The sequence below is a fragment of the Scomber japonicus genome, chromosome 20 (genome assembly GCF_027409825.1).
Source record: "Scomber japonicus isolate fScoJap1 chromosome 20, fScoJap1.pri, whole genome shotgun sequence".
NCBI classification, from domain to species: Eukaryota; Metazoa; Chordata; class Actinopteri; order Scombriformes; family Scombridae; genus Scomber; species Scomber japonicus.
In genome coordinates this window covers 26,765,116-26,785,178 of record NC_070597.1, presented here as the reverse complement: position 1 = coordinate 26,785,178, position 20,063 = coordinate 26,765,116, and the positions used below count along the sequence as shown (strand labels likewise).

The following is a 20,063-nucleotide window of genomic DNA, read 5'->3' as shown; positions in this document are numbered from 1 at the left end:
ATATTGAGACTTGCTGAAAGTATTGGTCCTTATGTCAGTTTATGAAACACACCTTTAAATAACACATAACACGTTTAGGAAGAAACTTCTTATGAGAAAATAATAGAAGTGAATAACATTGGTGAGTGCAATGTAATGAACCTATGAATGAGCTGTCTCTACCTTGTGTTTTTCAGACCTTCATTTTCATGGGTATTAGATACTTGTTGGAAACACTGGCAGAAAATGTTACAAAACAATATTGCATGAAACAAGGTGTGCTGAAAAGATAGCTGTCAGGCTACATTCTGTCAGAAATGAAATGGGATGACATCAGCCTTGTGTAAAGTGTAATTACATACAAAATCATACACAAATAACCGTGAGCTCATCAAAACCTAGAACTTACGACAGAATCACTGTGCTTCTAAATAATGAGTAAATTTAGCACAGTAAAATAACACTTCAGTATTTAAACAGATGAAAAACAAAGGGGTGAATTAATATTTTGTGTATGTGATATTTAATATTTCTAAAAAATAAGGAATTTATGGATACGAGTATGAATATGTACTCTGTGTTTATGAATAATTTGACCATTGGGAATCTGCAACCCAACAGTCCATTAGATCACATGCTTTATGTACAACAAATACTATTGAAACTCAATGGACAGGAGAAAAGTCATTTCCATATTCTCACCTTAATAGATGTGAGTGGTTAGCATTCTGATTTAAAATAAGCAACAAAAAAAGGGAAAATAAATCTTGAAAAATGTACACTTTCTTGCAAGGGGAGTGATGGTGTCTCCTCCTAATGATCACCTCATCATATGAGTTCCACTATTGCCCCACCCCAACCCCACCCCACCTCCCCTCCCAGTCCGGCCGACTACAACATTTTTTTAAGTGTTTTCTTTCTTCTTCTTCTTTTAATTTTAATGATCATCTCCAGCACCAAAACACCAAAAGACCCATATTGTAAATATGGAGAGATTTTCATTAAGCCCATTAAGGTTTGACTTTTTAAAGCGTCCAACATATAGTTGTTAAAGAATAATTCCATCTTGTCCCCATTATTTATGTTTGGGTCATTATACCCGTTGGTAATAATAACATTGTACTTAGTTTGGGTCATCACACCCATTGGTAATAATAACATGTACTTACCAAGTTAATTGTTGAGATATGGGAATATGCCAACCAATGGCGTGACAGGAAGTACAAGGCCCTATACCCTCCAGGTGCTCCACCCTCTCTGTGGTGTGTTCAGTTTTTCTAAGCCAGAATACTACATGACCCTGGAATTGCTGTGCGGTAATTTGATAAAAAACTCAAATTAATTTAGGAATGTACAACACAGAAGCACAAAACTTAAACCTTGATTTCAGAATAAGCTGTAACACATTGTAAATGTGTTATCATGCAGTTGCGTATTTACTATAGACTGTAGCAGACACAGAGCAACAAGAGTATTCCATTATCCAATATTCAGTCTCCTTTTAGTTCTGGTTTTGTCTCCACCAACTCCTGAGAAAAAATAGTGTTTCTTTAGCAGCTAAATGACCACCAGCTATGTCTGTCTGTTGTTTGGTGCTGGGCAGGTAGTACACTGTGGGATTATTGGAGCCTTTTAGCTGAAAACCGTTTGCTGCTGCTGCTGCTGAAAAAAGACACCGGTGAGAGCGGAGAAACCTGACCTAATGTAATAATGTTCGTAAAACCAAAACAATGAGCTGAAAGAGGCTAAAATTAGCATGGAGTTTTAATTAAATTAGCACAAAGCAACTGACACAGAGTAAGACAGGAGTTTTTGGGGCCCCTGAAGTTCTTGGGCAGTTGTCCACTTTGGCAGGTTGGTAATCCAGCCTTGGGTGTCCTTGATAAAAAAGAAGTCCATTGGGGCAAGAAAGAGACAGATGATCAGACAGTTTATTTGGAAGAGAAAACAGGGGTCTAAGGTAAAAATATTTTCTATTTCCATCCTCCTGGTTCTGCTTTGGCCCACCATACTGTTGTGCTTGCATATGGTTTTCCTCTGCGATGAAGGATTATTACATTTTAGGTGGACTCACATTCAGTTTGGCCTCCAAGCAAAGACTTCTAGATTACCTTATGGACTGCTGGTTCGCTAATAACCAGTCTGATCATCTGACTGATCCGTCATACTTTGTTAAAGTGATGTCACCATGTTCCAAGATATTAGCAATTACCTTGGTGAATATAAAGTTATCATCTGATGGGAATCATGGCCAAAATCACAAAAATAAGGCACTAAGATGTGATAAATGGGAATTATTCTTTAACTATCTTCTAAATCCCCACAATTGATTCAGTTTTTACAAAAGAACCTCAGGGTTGGTGCAAGAAATTTGGTTATGGTCATGGCAAATTCCTTGTGTTTTATCTAGTCGCTGTCTCTGTCTCTATCCTCATTCTCCTGCAGGGCTTCGTGGCTGTCCTCCTCTACTTCTTCTTCTTCCTCATCAGCCTCTTCATCATCCCCTCCTCCATTCATCATTTCCATCTCAACTTCTACTGCTCCCTCCTCAACTTCCCCATCCACTCCACTGAAGGGGTCAGCATCCTGGGACACCTCCACCATCTCAGTGCCTTGTACCACCTCAACGGCACCCTCACGGATTTTCTTGACATGGAAGGTGAAGGGGGGCACCTTGTACACAGCAGTCTTGGACCGGGCATAAACGACATGGTCAGGTGTGAAAGATTTCTTCACTTTGTCACGGGATGTCTGCATCTTCTGCTTGCGCTCAGGGTTGACACTCATGCGGTTTCCAAGTTTTCCCATCTTCTTTTCAATGTTGTGGCGTGTCTTCTCCAGGTTCTCCCTGGTCTTCTGTTTGGTCTTCTCTATGTTCTCCTTGGTTTTCTGTCTGGTCTTTTCCAGGTTCTCTTTTGTCTTCTGCCTTGTCTTCTCCAGGTTATCCTTGGTTTTTTGTTTGGTCTTCTCCATATTCTCCTTGGTCTTTGCCCTGGTCTTATCCATCTTCTCCTTGGAGAAGACCGACTTCAGGGTTTGTACACGTTGCAGGCTGCTGCGCTTGATGCGCTCAGCACGAGACTCCTCAATGGTCTCCTCAATCTCCACCCCCTCCTCATCTGATGATAGGTCTACATGAGGTCTGTCTTCCTTCTCTCCCTCTACTCCCTCCTCTGCAGCACCATCCACAGCTTCCTTGAGCTCTAGCATGCTGCCTCCTCTGCTTCCTGACACAGACTCAGAGACCTTCATGGATTTAGAGATACTGAGTCTTGAGGGAATCTTTGTTTCATCCTGTAGAGAAGAGAACATAAGGAATGTTAATTTAATTAAATATGTTTCTCAAAGTTCAGGCAACAAGAAGAGAACCTTGTTTACGCTTTACATTAAATTATGGTCTGGTTATTTTGTTATCCACTCAAGCAAAAAACAAAACACATATTTAACTATAAAAGGCTGAAGTAAATGGAAAATACTTTATTGAGATATGAATCTGCAGCAACAGCACATACAGTACCCTAGTAAATCCACTAAAGTTGATATATTTGATGGCTGTTTACATAATCAAAACTACAGTGCAGTCACATGCACATGGCTGTGTGTTTTCTAGCACTTCCACAGAAGAATGGTCAGTGCCAGAGTTGTGTGTAAGCCCAACATTAATTCTCCTTCTCTCTACCAACTCCTGAGAAATATATCTGGCTCTATGTTCACTATGTTCACCAGCTACACCAACTTTGTCTGTCTTCTGTTTTGTGCTGCTCAGGTAATGTACAGAAGGTTTATCAGAGCTTTTCACTGAAAAGATCCACCTGTAGCTCCTGGAACAAGGTTCCTCAACAAGGTTCACTCTCATGAACCTTAACAAGAACAGTAAAGTTGTGAGGTGTAAAACCAACAGTGAGTACAGCTGAGGGGAAGTTATTCTCTGAAGGTTTGTCGCTGTGAAAGAAAACCTTCATGTTACACAAAGAAATTTCATCCGTAGCAAATTTAAAAAGATGTGTAAGTGAAGCTTTCAGGTTGAAATTAGGTTTAGGTTTATGTAAAGGTAATTCTAGTCTATTTATGTGAGGCTGAGGTTAAGCAGGTGGGTTAGAATTGGAATGTTGGAGGTCTATTTGTGCATTTTTCTTTCTAAATGCACAGGTACACACAGGCTGTCTGAAGCATAGAACATGACTCACTCCTCAAAGCTTGCTACACAATAGAGGAATTACAGGCCTAAACAGAGACGTGAGCTGATTACATTTGGCAGAACCCAAGGCCTAGTGGAATCGGTAAAAAAGAACAAAAACAAAAAACACCAAAAAGCTGAAGTGTTCACTCATTTAGTAATTTTAGAGAAAGAAATCACAGCATAGAATGTAATTGTCAGAAACAAAGGAATGAAAACATGGAAATGGAAATGAATGAATGAAAGTAAATGAATGGATGCAAAGGGAGGAGAGAGCTCCAGGATATTCCCGTCAGCATCAGGGTGGGTTGAAGTTTTGTGGTCCAATTGTGTTGGTCTCTGCATGTGCAGACACATGCTCTCATTCTCCCTCATCTTCAATTCACCCAGAAACACTGTAGCTAGTTACAGACACATGAACAACCCTGCAGGAGAGACATGGCATGACATCTCCTGTAGTTTATGGTACTGTAGATAACCCAATGTTGCAATGTTGTATGTTGCCTACAGCTACGCATATTGTGTCACAAATTAGTCTCAAGTGCTATGTGTTATGTTCTCAAGTGATGAAAGGCACATCTCAAGTTAAGGTATTGTAGGTCCACTACTCCTAGAAATGGAGGGGCTGATTGTTATTTATGAGAGGTGGGGGGTTGCAAAACAGAGGAGGCTTATCATTATTTTGGCTTAGGGATATACAACTTTAAATACAACTTTAAATGGTTGTATTTTGTATTTTAGATATGTTTTTTCTTCAATTTTGCATATTCAGCTTGTGTTGGAATGTGAAGATAATGAACACTTCCTGACAAACTGGATGTCCATTGGAGAACTGACTGTCCACAGTCATGACCTAGCCTGGTTTCATTTGTTTGAATTATTGCCTACATTTCCTGATTTATTCACAGATTCAATCAGGTCTAGTGTTATGGTTGAGATCATTAATCAATCAATCAATCAATCAATCAATCAACCAATCTTATCTTATCTATATAGCACCAAATCGCAACAAAAGTTATCTCAAGGCACTTTTCAGATAGAGCAGGTCTAGACTGTACTCTTTAATTTAATTTAAGACCAGTGGTGATATTCAGGTTGTTGTAAGTTGAGTTATGGAAATACCAACTCTTATAGTGACATACCTTTTCTATGAACATGAAAAATGGTGGGATAACCTCTCCTAGCAACAGTATTCACAAGAAATTAAGTGACTAAATGACATATCCATCCGTCTGGCATGATGGAAATGATGGATATGTCACTTGCTCCCAAAACAAAATAACCTTCCTTCCTGTTTTTAAGAAAAACAACATAAACTCAATGCCAGGCTGAAAGAAGAAACTGAAACAACATTTGATGAAGCCTTTTGAGTTGAGTGGCCCTTTTTCCGGCATCTCAAACAGGACTTTCTATTCTGGGTGTAATGAACCTTGCAGCCTCCAGAGGCCACTAGCTTAGTTTTGGACATTTAGTCTGGTTACATAAATGTCTTGCTCAGCACAGTTTATGGGACTCCCGTGTAGAACATCATACACAAGACATAAGTAAGTATGACCTGACTCCTCCTAACCTCAACCCGCCCTGATAAAGCATTCCTGCACAGCACCACTCCATATTCTTTTCCCTCTTCCATTGTCTATTCCTCCATTCCTCTGGCCCTTCCATCTCCCACCCACCTTTCTCGCCTTTTCCCTTTTGCATTCCAGATGAGGAAGCTTTTCTTTCCCTTTCTCTCAGGTGCCCCCTTCACCTCGTAAATACAATGCTACGGCTTTGTTAATGAAGGGATGGGAAGGAGGGGGTGGGGAGGGGGGGTTCTTTCCATTACAGCAAGTCCTCATCCAATTGGGCTCCTGAATGTCTGCATGAGAGCCAATACTTGGTGTACGTATTGTCTTTTCCTTTCCCTCTATACTGGCTTAATGATCAAAACAGGAACAGAGCGGAACCTGAACAAAGGACATGCGGGGAGGGGGGCGGGGGGTGGAAAAGGGAGATACCTTTCTGCTGTCGTATGAGTGGAGTAATAGCACAAATGGGATGATGCTTCAGAGTCTTGGAAAACCATCTGCTAAGCAGGAAGATGATAGCATCAAAGTGTTGGCTGGAAGGTGGAAGTATGGGAGCTGAGGCAGGGGTGGAGGGGTGGAGGGGGGGGGGATATGGGGGGGAGGGGTCTCATGTCTATTGTGTTCTGCAGCAAGTGTGATGGCGGTTTTATGAAGGTATTGTATTGTAGTATCTTGGGTAAACTTGACCTTGGATGACAAACCATGGCTTTCCTGAACAGCTGTGTTGACTGCTGGAAAATACCTGTCTCGCTTAAATTCATTACATCTTGTTATGATCTCAGTGACGATGTACAGGGTGTTGTAAATCGTTTAGACAACGTGTGGTCCAAGTCTTTAACATGGCCCCACAGTTTGTCAGAAAAAGCTTGAACCACAAGTTGATAATGGAGTTCAAAGTTTGTGTTTTATAATTATTAAACTTATTGTTTTATTTTACTTTTATTTTGTCTTTTTAGTCAATTTTAACCCAGTATTTTTTAAATATTTATTAAAGTTAATATATTATCTACGGAAGCGTATTGCATTCACTTGAATTAAAAAAAACAATCCGGTTTTTCTGAGTAATTTATTTTTTGGTCTGTAATTTATTTTTTCTCTCCTGTTCTTCTGACTAATCTTTTTTCCTGTTTTTCTGGCTATTTTTTCTCCTGTTTTTTGGAGTAAGGACTTGTCTGTCTTTTGACCAATATATGCAATTAGAGAGAGAACAGGCAAAGAGGGAGAAAGATAGTAATACCATCCATATGACTTAAAGACAGGACAATCTCCCAGTGTCTTAAACCCAGATCAAAGTAAAACTTGATTAAACTAAACAAGCAGGTCATGTTTGCTTCCATTACATCGAGCTCTCAATAAAAACTGAATGTGTCCAATGTTTTGAATGCCCTCTAAATTTGCCCAAAAAACAGAAAAGAAAAAAATTACTCAGAAAATTAGAAAAAAATTCATCCGAAAAACCAAGCTTAACAATAAATTACTCTGGAAAACAGAAAAAAATTACCTCGAAAAACAGACCAAAAAATAAATTACTCAAGTGAATGCAATACGCTTCCGTAATTATCAGCTTGTCAATCAACTAATTGTAAAGCACTTTGAACTGCACTAGCCTGAAAGTAAGGTGCTACTGTATATAAATAAAGTTTGATTGATTATATTTTAGGAGCGTGGACATAGCTACAGTTTGTGCAGTAAGTGCCTGGGAAAGCCCATTCTGTCAGCTCAGAGTTGAGGTCACAGGGTAATGTGTTTGCATAAGACATATTCAACAGGAGCTGGGTACAAGAGGGAATTCTGTCCTGTGTGCGTGTCTGTGTGTTTCCAAAGTGCATGGAAAGAGTGTATGGGGAAGTTCACGCATTCACCTTGCTGCTGACTTCCTGACCCTCCTAATTTAATGGGACATTGTTCTCCACGAGTCCGCTGCGCCAAAGACAGGAAGGTACACTCAGAGCCATGGAAAATAGACGAATGAGGTATGCGATGGTTGTGTGTGTTGGTGTGTGTGTGTTTTTGGTTGTCTAGGGAAGGCTACGTAGAGTACACGCTACATTTTGCCTTTAGCTCTTGCAAAACATGTGCAAGAGATAATTTCCATATCTGGTTTTCTACTGAAATTACAAAATAACAGTTGGGAGGGAAGTTAATTGCAAAACACAGTGAACCACAAAGTGTGTGTGTGTGTGTGAGTGTGTGTGTGTGTGTGTGTGTGTGTATGTGTGTGTGTGTGTGCATGTGCGTGTGTTCGGTGTGTGAGTGTGTGTGTGTTTCAGTAACCTCACCCACCCTGCTAATAAAACATAACTAAACAAGCTACATTATTGAATTATTGCCATTGACTTTGCTTCACTTTCTTTCTGTCTTTCTTTCCTCTGTCTGTCAGTGTGTGGAGAGACTGCTGCAGTGACTCATGGCTGGTGGAAAAGTCATTCATCTGAGGAGTGTTTACAGTGCTTTTACTCTGGCTCTCGCCCTCCAACAACCTGCCACCCACTATGTGTGTGTGTGCACGGACGTATGAATACTCACACTATTTAGCTCTCTGGAATAATATATTACATAAGTGCATTGTTAATACTGCTAATACCTCGGATATGATCCTGTGGGGCAATATTATCGGAGGAAACTGAGTGCAGTACAATTTGTTATTTGTAAGGGAGATCTAGTTACTAATATTTTTCAGTGGCTTTCATCAGATAATCAATTGTGAAAACATTACACAGTTACATCCAAGCTGGTATTCTGGTTTTGGTTGATGAACCAAATGAGCAAATATCATACCGAATTTGGCATAAATGTATATGAAACATGTGTGTGTGGAGCTCTGTTATTTCTGGCTGTCTGGTGTCTGCTGTATTTCCCACTATTTCGCTCTGCTCTGCATTTCATTGATTCATATCATATTTTTCTGTATTTTTCCTGACCAACTGCTACATAACTCCAGTTGAAAAGGTGCCTGCACACATGGTAGACACTGATCAGACACCCAGATACGGTGTTTATCTGCCAGGTTTCTATCAGAGCACTCCAGGTAGAATATTCACGTTCCTCAAAACCAAGATGACGTTGATGCATGCGCAGCACATAACCAGGAAATACATTGCAAAAAGGAATCAAAAGTGATGCAGCAGAACTGGATGTGTTGTCTTGTTTTTCCCACACATTCAAAACCTGGCACTTTACCCACAATGCAACGTGATCTCTGACAGTTTGGCCAGATATTTGGGTGTGTTCTGACCTGGTTCTGACTGACTAATGTAGCTGCTAGCCTCCAGCAGAGATGAGGACTACAGCTTACCTCACTTCTTTCTAAATCCACACCATCAGATTCTTTTCATTTTCAAACTTTTAGTCTCCAGCCCCAACTGACGCTTACTCAAGTGACATCGCTCGAGGCTGTTTATCAGATTTCACACAGCTCCTAACATAAGACTTGAAAACACACATACTGTATGTGTATTTCAGGTGCTGCTAATGTAGGCCTAAATAAAAGATAAGAGAGTGATAAGAGAAAGATACAGTAGCAGCATTATGAGACCTATAGTTCTTGTAATAGGGTATCATCGTGTATGTGTGTGTGTGCGTTTTTGTGTGTGTGTGTGTGTGTGTGTCAGTTGCTGAGATCAGCTGGCTGATGCTCTGTGTTATCAGCACAACGCAGCGTTTCTCTTTCATGGAGAGTGTGCATGGTGACTTCTGTCTGTGCAGCACAACACAAGCTTTTAGGCCTGACCTCCAACTCTTTTCACCCTTCAAATATTTAGCTTTTATGTTTGCTGTTAGCTGATGTAAACTGATGTTTCTAAGTAGAGATGCTATGTCTGATTGGTTGACATTTGCTGTTAAAATAAAAAAAGGGGTGTGCATTGCTGTCTGCCACAGTGCCTTACAGTATAGACTATCTACTGTATGGGAGGGCTTGGCAAAACTCTGCAGGGTCATCCAGCAAAAAAAAGTTGATCCAGGCTCAAAGCAAAATCATCCAGCAAGGCACTGTGTTGGCTAATCACACACATGCCAGCACACATACCTGGTGGAAACTTGTAACCAAGGTATTTGACTGTTTACCTTGTTATGACTAAATATAAAACAGGTGCCACTATAATGACAGAAATTCAGAAATGTATTTGAGGTGTCCTGCAGAGGAAGATCTTGGTGTTTTTCATCATCATCATCACTTTCTCAAATTTATCTTACATCATGACATTTTATTATACATCATTATTCACGTATCACTTAATGTCTGTCAGTCCATTTCCTGAAAGTCTCCTTTCAAAAAAATGCTTCAGCTCCTTCATGTGGGTATAATATTTGGATTTTCTGGGTGTAGCCAGTGGTGAGCTGCTGTGGTTATCAACCAGCACAGGGTAACCATAGCAGCAACAATAATGCCAGAGTGTTTACCTCAGCCAAGTGTGGCCACGTGTTGGACCACTTCTTGCCTTTTGAAAAGTGTAAATTGTATTTTTTATTTAACCCAAATCTGTGCTTACGTTCCTTATCAATTATCATAACAGCAGAGTTTCTAATGGCTGTTTTATATGAAGTCAGCAAATAAAAATTATGCCAGAAATAACCATTTTAGATTTTATTGTCTCTACTTAAAGTCAAAAACATTTAGCTCTACTTCAGTTTCTATGGAAACTGTGTGTTTCCAGATGAAAGGAAAAAGCAGCAGGCCTATTACTGGAGGGATGTGTGTGTGTGTGTGTGTGTGTGTGTGTGTGTGTGTGTGTGTGTGTGTGTGTGTGTGTGTGTGTGTGTGTGTGTGTGTGTGTGTGTGTTTGTGTGTGTGTGTGTGTACATGTGCGTGCGTGTATCCATGCACAATCTATCTTTGTGATGTGTGTCTGTGTGTGTATGTGTATTTTCTAGTATGATTACATAAATGTGTGTCTTTGTGTAATGACAGTCTTTGTGTGTATACGCAAATGTGCACTTGAGTGTGTGAGTGTGTGGGACAAATAGCATGAGTAGCACACCATGGAAGGTTTCCATCCTCAGCCCACACTGCAACCCCTCATTAGCCCTTGTGTAGTGAGGGAGAGAGAGAGAGAGAGAGAGAGAGAGAGAGAGAGAGAGAGAGAGAGAGAGAGAGAGAGAGGAATCCTGCTGTAACACACCCCTCTCTGTTTCTGTTTTCCTGTTTAAACTCAAACCACCAAGAACTCCCCTACTGCTGTGGAAAAGCCAGGTGCATGTGTGTGAGTGTGCGCTTGTGTGCGTGTGTGAGTGTGTACTGTACCAACATCTACACACTATACTGTACAAGTTGTATGAGTGTGCATTTCATACACACATTACACACACACACCCACACACATATACCCACAGGCCTGCAATGAGGGGATTTTCCAGTAAATCCAGGAAAAAAGGGAATCCTCATGATACAATTGCTGATGTAAAGAGGAACTGAGGGCAGCCTGGGAAGCACATGAGGATACTCCCTTTTTGGAGGATTGGAACAACAACACACTCCTATTTACTAATTTTTCTGGAACTTTTGATCGTATCTCATTATCTTCAACCGTAAAATTTGGAATTGTAGCTTTCAAAATTGAATTTATTTCCTGGAGACTTTAAGGACTTTAATCACTGTGAAGATCATGGGATATGATTGAAAGCCCCAGAAATGTTCTAAATGGACCATGTGTTGTTTTCTCAACTGCTGTTTCCAAGCAGCAGCAGTTTCCAGACAACTTAGGGCTTCAACTCACTTGACTCATGCACTTTATAGCTGGTGAGACACAAACAAAAAGAAAAAAGGGGGGAAATCAAACATCTTCTGAAGGCTTTTTAAATTCTAGATAGCTTTGCTTGGCCTCGCAAATATTCCTCTTCAAAGAATTAATTATACAGCCATCTAACAACAAAAGGCTTCACACACAACACCACACCAATCCAAGTCCTGGTGAGTACCATGGAAATAATGATGGAGTATTTGGAGCATGGTTAAATGGAAGAGGGGCTTTTAATAAAGTGGCAAGAACAGGGAAGTCTGATTGTGTATTGTATGAACTGCCAATAATTAAGTGACAGGTAGAGTGGCAGTAATATGTTGTTTTTAAGTCTTAGTAGCAAGCCTAAGTCATGTTTCACATTAGTAAAGTGAAGTCCATCTCAAGCCACCAGTCGACACAAGGCTCAAGTCTGCTGAGCCAAATCAGTTAACTGCAAGACTTTCAGGTCTCGGAAAGTTGGTCATTAAAATAACATGAGATTTAAATAAGATCCTTTCGCCTCTCTTGCACCTTTGCATTTCCCTAATCCTTTCTGAAAACGGACTGGTGTGCACACAGTTTTTTTTGTAAACGGAGAGGGTGAAAATAGTCGGGCACGTGTAAACGTAGTCTTAGTCTCTGTCTCTGCTCCCAAACGCTGTGGGAGTGCCCGCCAAGTCCACTGAAACCCCCCCCCCCCCCCCCCCCCACCAAGTGTCACCTGTCAATCAAAGTCACCACCTCTACCAGAAACATGGATGCTACGCCTGAGAGCTTTCTGCCGCTAGCTCAGCGGCTAGCTTGGCAGCTAGCTCAGCTTACTGGCTAACTATAGACTGTAGTAGTAGTAGTGTGTGCTGAATGTATTTATACCTCTACAGCAGCAGGGGCGGGTTTATGATTTTCAGACCCGCCCACTAAATCCTGAACACAGAAATGTTGAAACACAGTTTGTGAAGCCTAGCTCCACAATTCAAATCTAAATGGTTGAAATGCTTTTTACACCTTTTTTAGAAATACATTTATGACCTATTTAATGTGTTTAGAGGAAAATGCCTGAATTCACTTTACACAGTCTTTAATAAAATATTGTTTGAAAAAAACGATCCTTTCAAAGTTGTGTTTTTTGTATACCTGATACATTGTCATTTCAATGCTAAGTTAAGGTGCCCAATGCCAAATTGCTCCCAATGGTTGTGCCAACATCCTCAATGGTTTGGATAAAAGCACTACATCTGGAATCCAAATCCAAGTCTCAAGATAAGACCCCTGGTTGCAGGTTTTAGAGAATATCCCCAGTGAATGGTGTCACCTCTCCCAAACCAGAGGTGCTTTACACTGACTGCTTGATACTGGTTTAATTCTAGACTGGCTCCTTTGGGCGATGGATTTGTAGGCATACGCTGCTCTAACTAGTCAACGGACTGTTTTCAGTGTGAGCACATTTCTCATGTGAGTGCCATGGGAAAGAGTGTGATGGTCACACACAACATAAAAACTCTGGGGAGAGAACTCCCTACTCTCCTCTGGTTTTCCACTTGTCCCCTTTAATCAGAGACATGCGACTAGAGAAAGAGAGAGAGAGAGATTGCTATATAAAGTGATGGCATGCCACTGGTCCCTGAGGGGGAAGAGAGAGAGAGGGATGAGTCACCAGGCCTGTTGTTGCACTGGAGCAACCTTTTCTTCAACCTTTTTGTCTTTTCTTTCTGTCTTTTGGTCTTTTTTGAAATTTCCTGCCATTCTCAATGAATTCCTCCTGGATGTCATTCCTTCATCACTGTCTCTGTTTGGTTCTACCCTCTGTGGTTTCCTTACAGTCACTGTAACTGATGAGTAAAGGTGGATTCTCAGATCAGTTAGGAATGAGGCAGATCAGCGTCACAGCTCCATGGCAACACAACAAATATTCTCAAGGCTGTTTTGTGCGCCAGATAATCTCACTTTCTGATTCAGATTCACATGTTCCAGGATGTTTTTACAGACACTGGCAAAGAGCATAGAACAAGGCAAAGGAGGCGGATTACTTCACTTGTGATGATTTATGTATCTTCTTGAAGGAAGCCATTGAAATTATCTTACTTCATAGACTAATATCCAATTGCACCGCCTTGTGAATTCAAGTTATGGATGCTTTGTCTCCTGCAATACATTATATATTCATCAGAAATGGAGAGAAAAAACACTGGTGCTTCCAGTAGTTTGTGTAGAAAACATAATATACTCTCATTAGCATTAGTCTCTGAAACTGCATCTGTAGCCTACTAAATGTCTGTGTGTATCATTTTTCGGCTAATTAAGCATAAGAGTTAAATCCTACTCAAAGTCTGCAAATACAAGCACAGTAACCATGATCTAAGGTGAACAATTATTTGTGGGATTAAACGATAAAAGCAGTGGTTGAATGTAACACAGCAAATTTATACTTCTGCTCCATTGTATGTTTTATTTAACTACATATACTGAACTGCTACAGTAACTAGTTACTTTTGTGCTAGTTACTAGTGCAAGCAATGTCAAACTCAAACTCTGAAGCAGCAGAAAAATTGGAAGTACTTTTCTGCAATTTTCACACTTTGCAAAGTTATCCAGTGGGCCAGAATGGACCCCTTGGCGGTCTGGTTCTGGCCCGCAGGCCATATTTTTGACACCCCTGTGCTAGTGTTGTATACACAACTATGATCACATGGTAACCTGTGCCCTAGTCAGAGATGCTGCTCACTAGTACACCATGTTGGGTCAGAGCCAGGCTAGCTGTTTCCCCCTGCTTCCAGTCTTTATGCTAAGCTAGGCTAACCATATCATAACTACTCACAGAGAACCGTCTGTTTTACAGTACTGCCATGGTCACATTCACACAGTGGGGTTCAGGGCCTTGCTCAAGGGCACCTCAGTGTGGTAATGAGGGATGAGGCAAGCGCTGCTTTTCCACTTTCTCCACTCAAATGTATCCTGCTGGCTGATGATAAGGTTGTTTCTCTAACCTGTAGGTCACCACTGCCTAAAAGTTTCCCTTAACACGACATGAATTGTTCTGTTATTTACATTTTCATCTCCTCCATGCTCTCCTGTTACATCTCTATTGTAACTAACATCTCTCAATATTTCCTACTGTGCTTGAAGGCAGCATAACGCATCTTTGTCTATTTAGGATGTGGAGCTTCACACCTCAATAGTTTGCATACACATCTTGTCTGCTTAACCTTAGGGACTTTGTAAGGATGCGTACATGAATCTAGCACAAATAAAGATTTCTTGAACTGTTTCCAAGGCTGCAGACATGAGTGTGTGAGGCAGCTCTGTGCTGTTTTCACTCTCACTCCTTTCAGCTCTCACTGCAAGACACAGCTTGCCATTGTCGACTATCACTGGAAGTTGTTTTTACGACATACTTTGGTTCAGGGTTATTCTGATCATGTACTTTCATGTAGGAGTGCACAGAAACACACACACACTCACACACACTCACACAATACAGTCACATAGACACACACAATCCTTTGTAATGAGTAAACACCGAACCCCATCATTAATAATTCCCCAGTGTAGATGATGACATCCATATGGATACAATGACTGTACCATTCTGCTGCCAGATCCAAGCCATGCGAACATATACAAATGATGAGCCTCCCATTCTTAAAAATCACTTGTACTCTTTGAAGTTTCAGTCACAACCTACAGACTTCAACTATAAAGTATTGGAATGATTGGATGAGCAGCCAAAGTTTAGCCGCCCCGTCTCCTGTCCATTCTGGCCCTCTCCCTCTTCTTCTATGTACAGTTCCCCATGCTTGACTAACAGGAAGCTGGACAGTGAGGGATGAAAGCGGCCGTTTCCATGGCCACCCTGTGTTGCTCTTTCCAATAACAATGGAGGAGGTTGGTGTTTATAGAGAGATTTATGGAGCTGCAAAAGAAGTGGCTTCTTCCTCTACTGTTTGCTCCCTGTACAATGTATCCTCACTTTAAACTAGCAGGAATGCTGGCCTACTGATGGACACAGTTATGTATGGAATCTCAGAGTGGCTAATAAGTTTTTTTAAAGGGGTGTAGTGATTTAGTATTGCACTTCTATAATGTTGGCAGACAAACTAAAAGAAGAATGGTAAGAGTCAGCGCAGCAGAAGTGAACATCCTAACTTAAATCTTCCCATAATGCACCATACTTGTATTATAAAGATTGGAAGCAAGCAGGAGCAGATAGTCTGGCTCTGTCCAATTTTGTATAATATATGAATAATCTATATTTATTATTTATTATTTTTATTCATATACTCTTCTATTTTACTGTCCACTTTGCTGCTGTAATAATGCAAATGTCCCCATCATAGGACTAATATTTTATCTAATCTAATCTAATCTAATTTTATTTTATTTTATTTTGTCTTAATCCACAGTTACCTCTGTCCAAATCTAATAGCCCTGAATAGCAAAAATTCAGCTCCAGCTTAATGATGAAAGGAACTTAACAGAGCATTGTATGACTCATTGTGGAAAAATGTGACACCTTGAGAAACTGAACAAATTGGAATGGAAGATGAAATTAAAGACCTAAAAAGCTTGTTACAGCAAGCAAGGCAGAGGCTGAAAATGACACAGAGATTACACTTTAAAATAAACTGTACTGTACATGTATAATGTTTTTCACAGTACACTGCATCAGTATGGGAGATTCTGAAGTTACATCCACAATCACCTGAAGTAGTCCAACAAGATCTACTTCCCCCACTGTACTGAGCATTTGAAATAATTGGAGTAATAATCTAATTGTCTATAATCTGTGTGTCATTGTCCAAATAAAAATGAAAAAAAAAAACTACTCAGGATGTAATAATAACTGGAGTCTTTTATTCTCAAGATGAAAAGATACTCATATTGAGCTTTGGTAGGTATTTTATCTGAAGGTAGATTTTATTTCCCAGTAGTGAAAACTTCACTGGCATTATCTCAACATATCAAGCTTTTATACTTTGTAGTCTATCCAAGTGAGTTCAGTCTTAATAAAAATAGGACTACACATTTCTTACCCTGAGCATCATTTGTTATGTTGAGATAAAAACATTATAATTATTAGGAGATAACAGTTCATGCGCCAAGATTTAAAAAAGATGAAGTGAAATCCATTGGATGAAATGAGCCTGTTGAGAGTAATGAGTCACACTGTAACTATGGCCAATGGTTCCATAAACAATACAGAAATGTGAAATAAAGCACTTCATAATTAAGAAGTGTTCTTAACATTCAGCTCATCATGGAACTGAAGGTTTAGTGTTTTATCACAGATGTTCCTCTGTTCAGAGCCAGTAATCAACCAGCCATGAGAGGAATCAAAGCTGGAATCATATGACAGTGTGGATCATATGATGAACTAAACAAACTAAGGTTTTCAATAACCACAGCTTTTGACCATGAGTCATCAACATCTGACTCATGTGGAAAAGTCTCTATTCAATAATAAAAATGATTTGGGGAAGACAAGGAAGTGAAAGATAAGTTCTCTATTGATGTCAAGTGAACAACATTAGTACACATTTGTCAAACATTTCACTACAGTGAAAAAAATTCTGAAGATATTTTTGAATAGTCGGGCCAAAGAATATACAAAGCTGATCTGTTACATGTAAAACTTGCCATGTGTGGTAGTGATAGACTGCTGCCTTTCTTGAATGAATAATTACTGTGCACATACAGAACTTAGCTGACACAAAAGATGTAAAAAATTGCTTGTTGTCTTTATATTTTATAATCTTGTAGTTTCTCTTATTGTTTACAGTATGTGAAAAGGTTTGTCTTTTGTACGCATTGCATCACGTGTGGTCTTTCAAAGATAAAATAATTCTCCATTGTGACGTTAATTCATGCATAAAGCAGCCAAATAGTATATTCAAATATTTTCTACTTCCCTCTGACATTCAGTATAATCATGTAACTTTTTTTTAGCTATGCTAGCAGCAGATTGGTCTTTCCACCACTCTGGTAAAGACTGGATAGATGGATAGACATGCAATTTGATGCATATATTCACTGTGACATTGGTGACCCTTTGACTTTTCCTATAGCGCCACCAGCAGGTCAAAGTTTTCATTCATCCTGTGTAATATCTCAACATCTACTTCATGGATTAGCATCACATTTTGTACAGACATCAATGGCTAGGATGAGGCCTAATCAGCCATTCACACATACAGACTCAAAGCTGGGACACTGACGGCCGCTATTCTTTGTGAATGAGACCTGGCTTTACAGCCCCGCTGCCCCTTGCTGAGCTAGACAGATTCAGAAAGACCCCTGTGACACTACAGGGGTAAGTTGAGAAAGGCTCAATGTGATGCAATGTAAGACCAGCCAGAGTCTAATCAAGCTGGTTTAGATTCCTTTGGATACAGAAACACAGAGGCGTTTACTTTCCCACTCTGCAATGTGAGATAACTTTAAAGGAAATAGGTCTCCGGTTTCTCTATGATGAGAAGTATTTAACGAGCTGAATGATGACGTGAGGAAATAAATCACTGATATTGTTGTTTCATTACTGTTCAGTCAAAACATGTATGTATGTAAAATGATGTGCTCAGTGCAACACACACAGGACTACAGACTCATAAGAGATCTATTTTGCATCCCTATTTATGAACACACTATCATGACTTTAGTGATCCTCTGACTTGTGTCCAATTCTTTGATTTATGTCTTAATACTCACAAAACAAACAAAACATACCATCAGCCTCTGCTTTGTGCTTAGTGCTAATTAGCAAATAGGGTACCATTATACGTGCTAAAGATCAGCATATCAATATAGTCAACATAAGCATATTAGCACGCTGATGTTAGCATTTAAACACCACACGCAAACCCATTTTGGTCAGGTGTTTGTCTATGTGGCGGTGCATGGGAATTTTTCCGAGATGAGCATGACTACATGTTTAGTTGCCAAATCAACTAAGTCTTCATCCTCCAGAGCTTTTACTCTTGTAAACATATGAAGCATACTTTTTGAAAACACGTCTGATCAAGTATAAGTCTCACCTTTGTGCAGTTTTGTCGTAGCTTGAATGAGCTCATTGACTCCCCCCCCCCCCCCCACCCACCCATATGCTTGATGGGGAAAAATCTCCACTACAGCTGTGGTTCTCACCCAGTGGCCACAGGGGATAGTAATGAACTCATTCTGGCTTTGAGGTGAAGAACGTGCTTGAAATACTATGCCAAAAAAAGTTTCTTAAGTGTATGTTTCAGAGTCCTTCTAGGATGAGTACTAAAGCATATTGAAGCATTCAGGTATAATAAGAGCACCAGCATGTCAAACTGACATGAAAGGTAACAAAAGTCCCATGCAAAGACATCACAATCAGGAAGGAAACACTATTTTGTGAACTAATGTCATGTCCGCCTGTCACAGTTACTGTAAGCAGATGTTGTGGCAGTCAGCAGTGGTCCATTGCCCCGGCCTTGGGTTTTAAAAACCAAACAGGAACACAGTCTCTTAAAGGCCCTTTCCTTCTCACAATCAAACAAGTATGTGATAGTTGCTATTTTTAGATGTCTCTCTTACTCTTTTTCTGTCTACATAAGCCCTCTGTTACCTCCCTCTCTCTCTCTCTCTCTCTCTCTCTCTCTCTCTCTCTCTCTCTCTCTCTCTCTCTGCCTCCTCTCCATTTTGTCAGCATGCACTCATCAATGTCCTGACCATGTAGCCTGACATGCACACACTAACCCTACCTACTGTACCAAAGCCAAGAATACTTCAACTAAAAAGTACTACTCCCTGCTGAAACAATGTTACACACAATCTGGCTTGTAAACCGAGCCTGGAACATTTGTGGCTTACATGTCCATATATGGACCTGGTTTGACCTGTGTGAGAAGAATGGGTCGACTCTTGATGAATTTACATGCAAAACATGTCTGGGAGCCTCGATCGCTCCCAGGCTTTTCAGTGAAATGTATATTTACAGTGCTGCACTTCTTGTTGAAATTTTTTGAGGGCAAAATGTTAAGAATGCCTCATTAATAAATCATTTGGAAGATGTTGTGATCATAGTAAAATAAGATGCTGGATTGAAAATGTGCTGTGGAGGTAACAGGTGTTTTCGGTGGTGGTGGTGGTGATGGTGATGGTGGAAGAGTGAGCAAAATGTGTTCTGACAGTTTGTTTGTGAGACAGTCCAAGATCCTGAAGTAGAAGAAAGGAAGATGTTGCATGTGGCATTGAGGGTGAGGAAAGGATACAATTATATTTAGGCATTCATTTATTCAAAGATCAGCTTCAGTCCTGGTGGTGCAGGTGTGCTGACTGCTTACAGGGCCACCACAGTAATGACTCACTACAGTCACTAGCTCTATTTGTGTCTTCAGCACTCTGAATGCTCCTCTGTGATTTGGTCACACAGTGTTCCTACACAAACTTAAGGATAAAAATATACATTTTATTTTTTATCTCTTATACATCAACTTCAAATGTATATTAGTGATTCCACAGATATCTACTGTTTGCCATCGCCTGTTATTTATACATTTATTTATATTTTAAAGGATTCAGCACATATTTTAAAGTTTTTATGGGTATGGGTATGAATGTGTGTGTGGTCATGGGTATGGGTCAGATGTGTTCGGGCTT

General features: G+C 40.1%; 1 protein-coding gene across 2 annotated transcripts in view; it reads right to left on the bottom strand.

Moving 5' to 3' along the window:
- LOC128381020 (caveolae-associated protein 1-like) overlaps positions 1-20,063 on the bottom strand; it is a 45,511-nt gene that overhangs the window by 15,786 nt on the left and 9,662 nt on the right. The window contains exon 2 of one of the 2 annotated variants that reach the window (XR_008323529.1): positions 2,167-3,273. Coding sequence is in view for 1 of the 2 variants with exons in the window: in XM_053340956.1 (XP_053196931.1) it covers positions 2,386-3,273 (888 nt within the window). In the remaining variant the exon portion in view is untranslated. Of the gene's footprint in view, positions 1-2,163; positions 3,274-20,063 lie in introns of those variants that run through there. The other variant, XM_053340956.1, reaches the window with a different exon arrangement.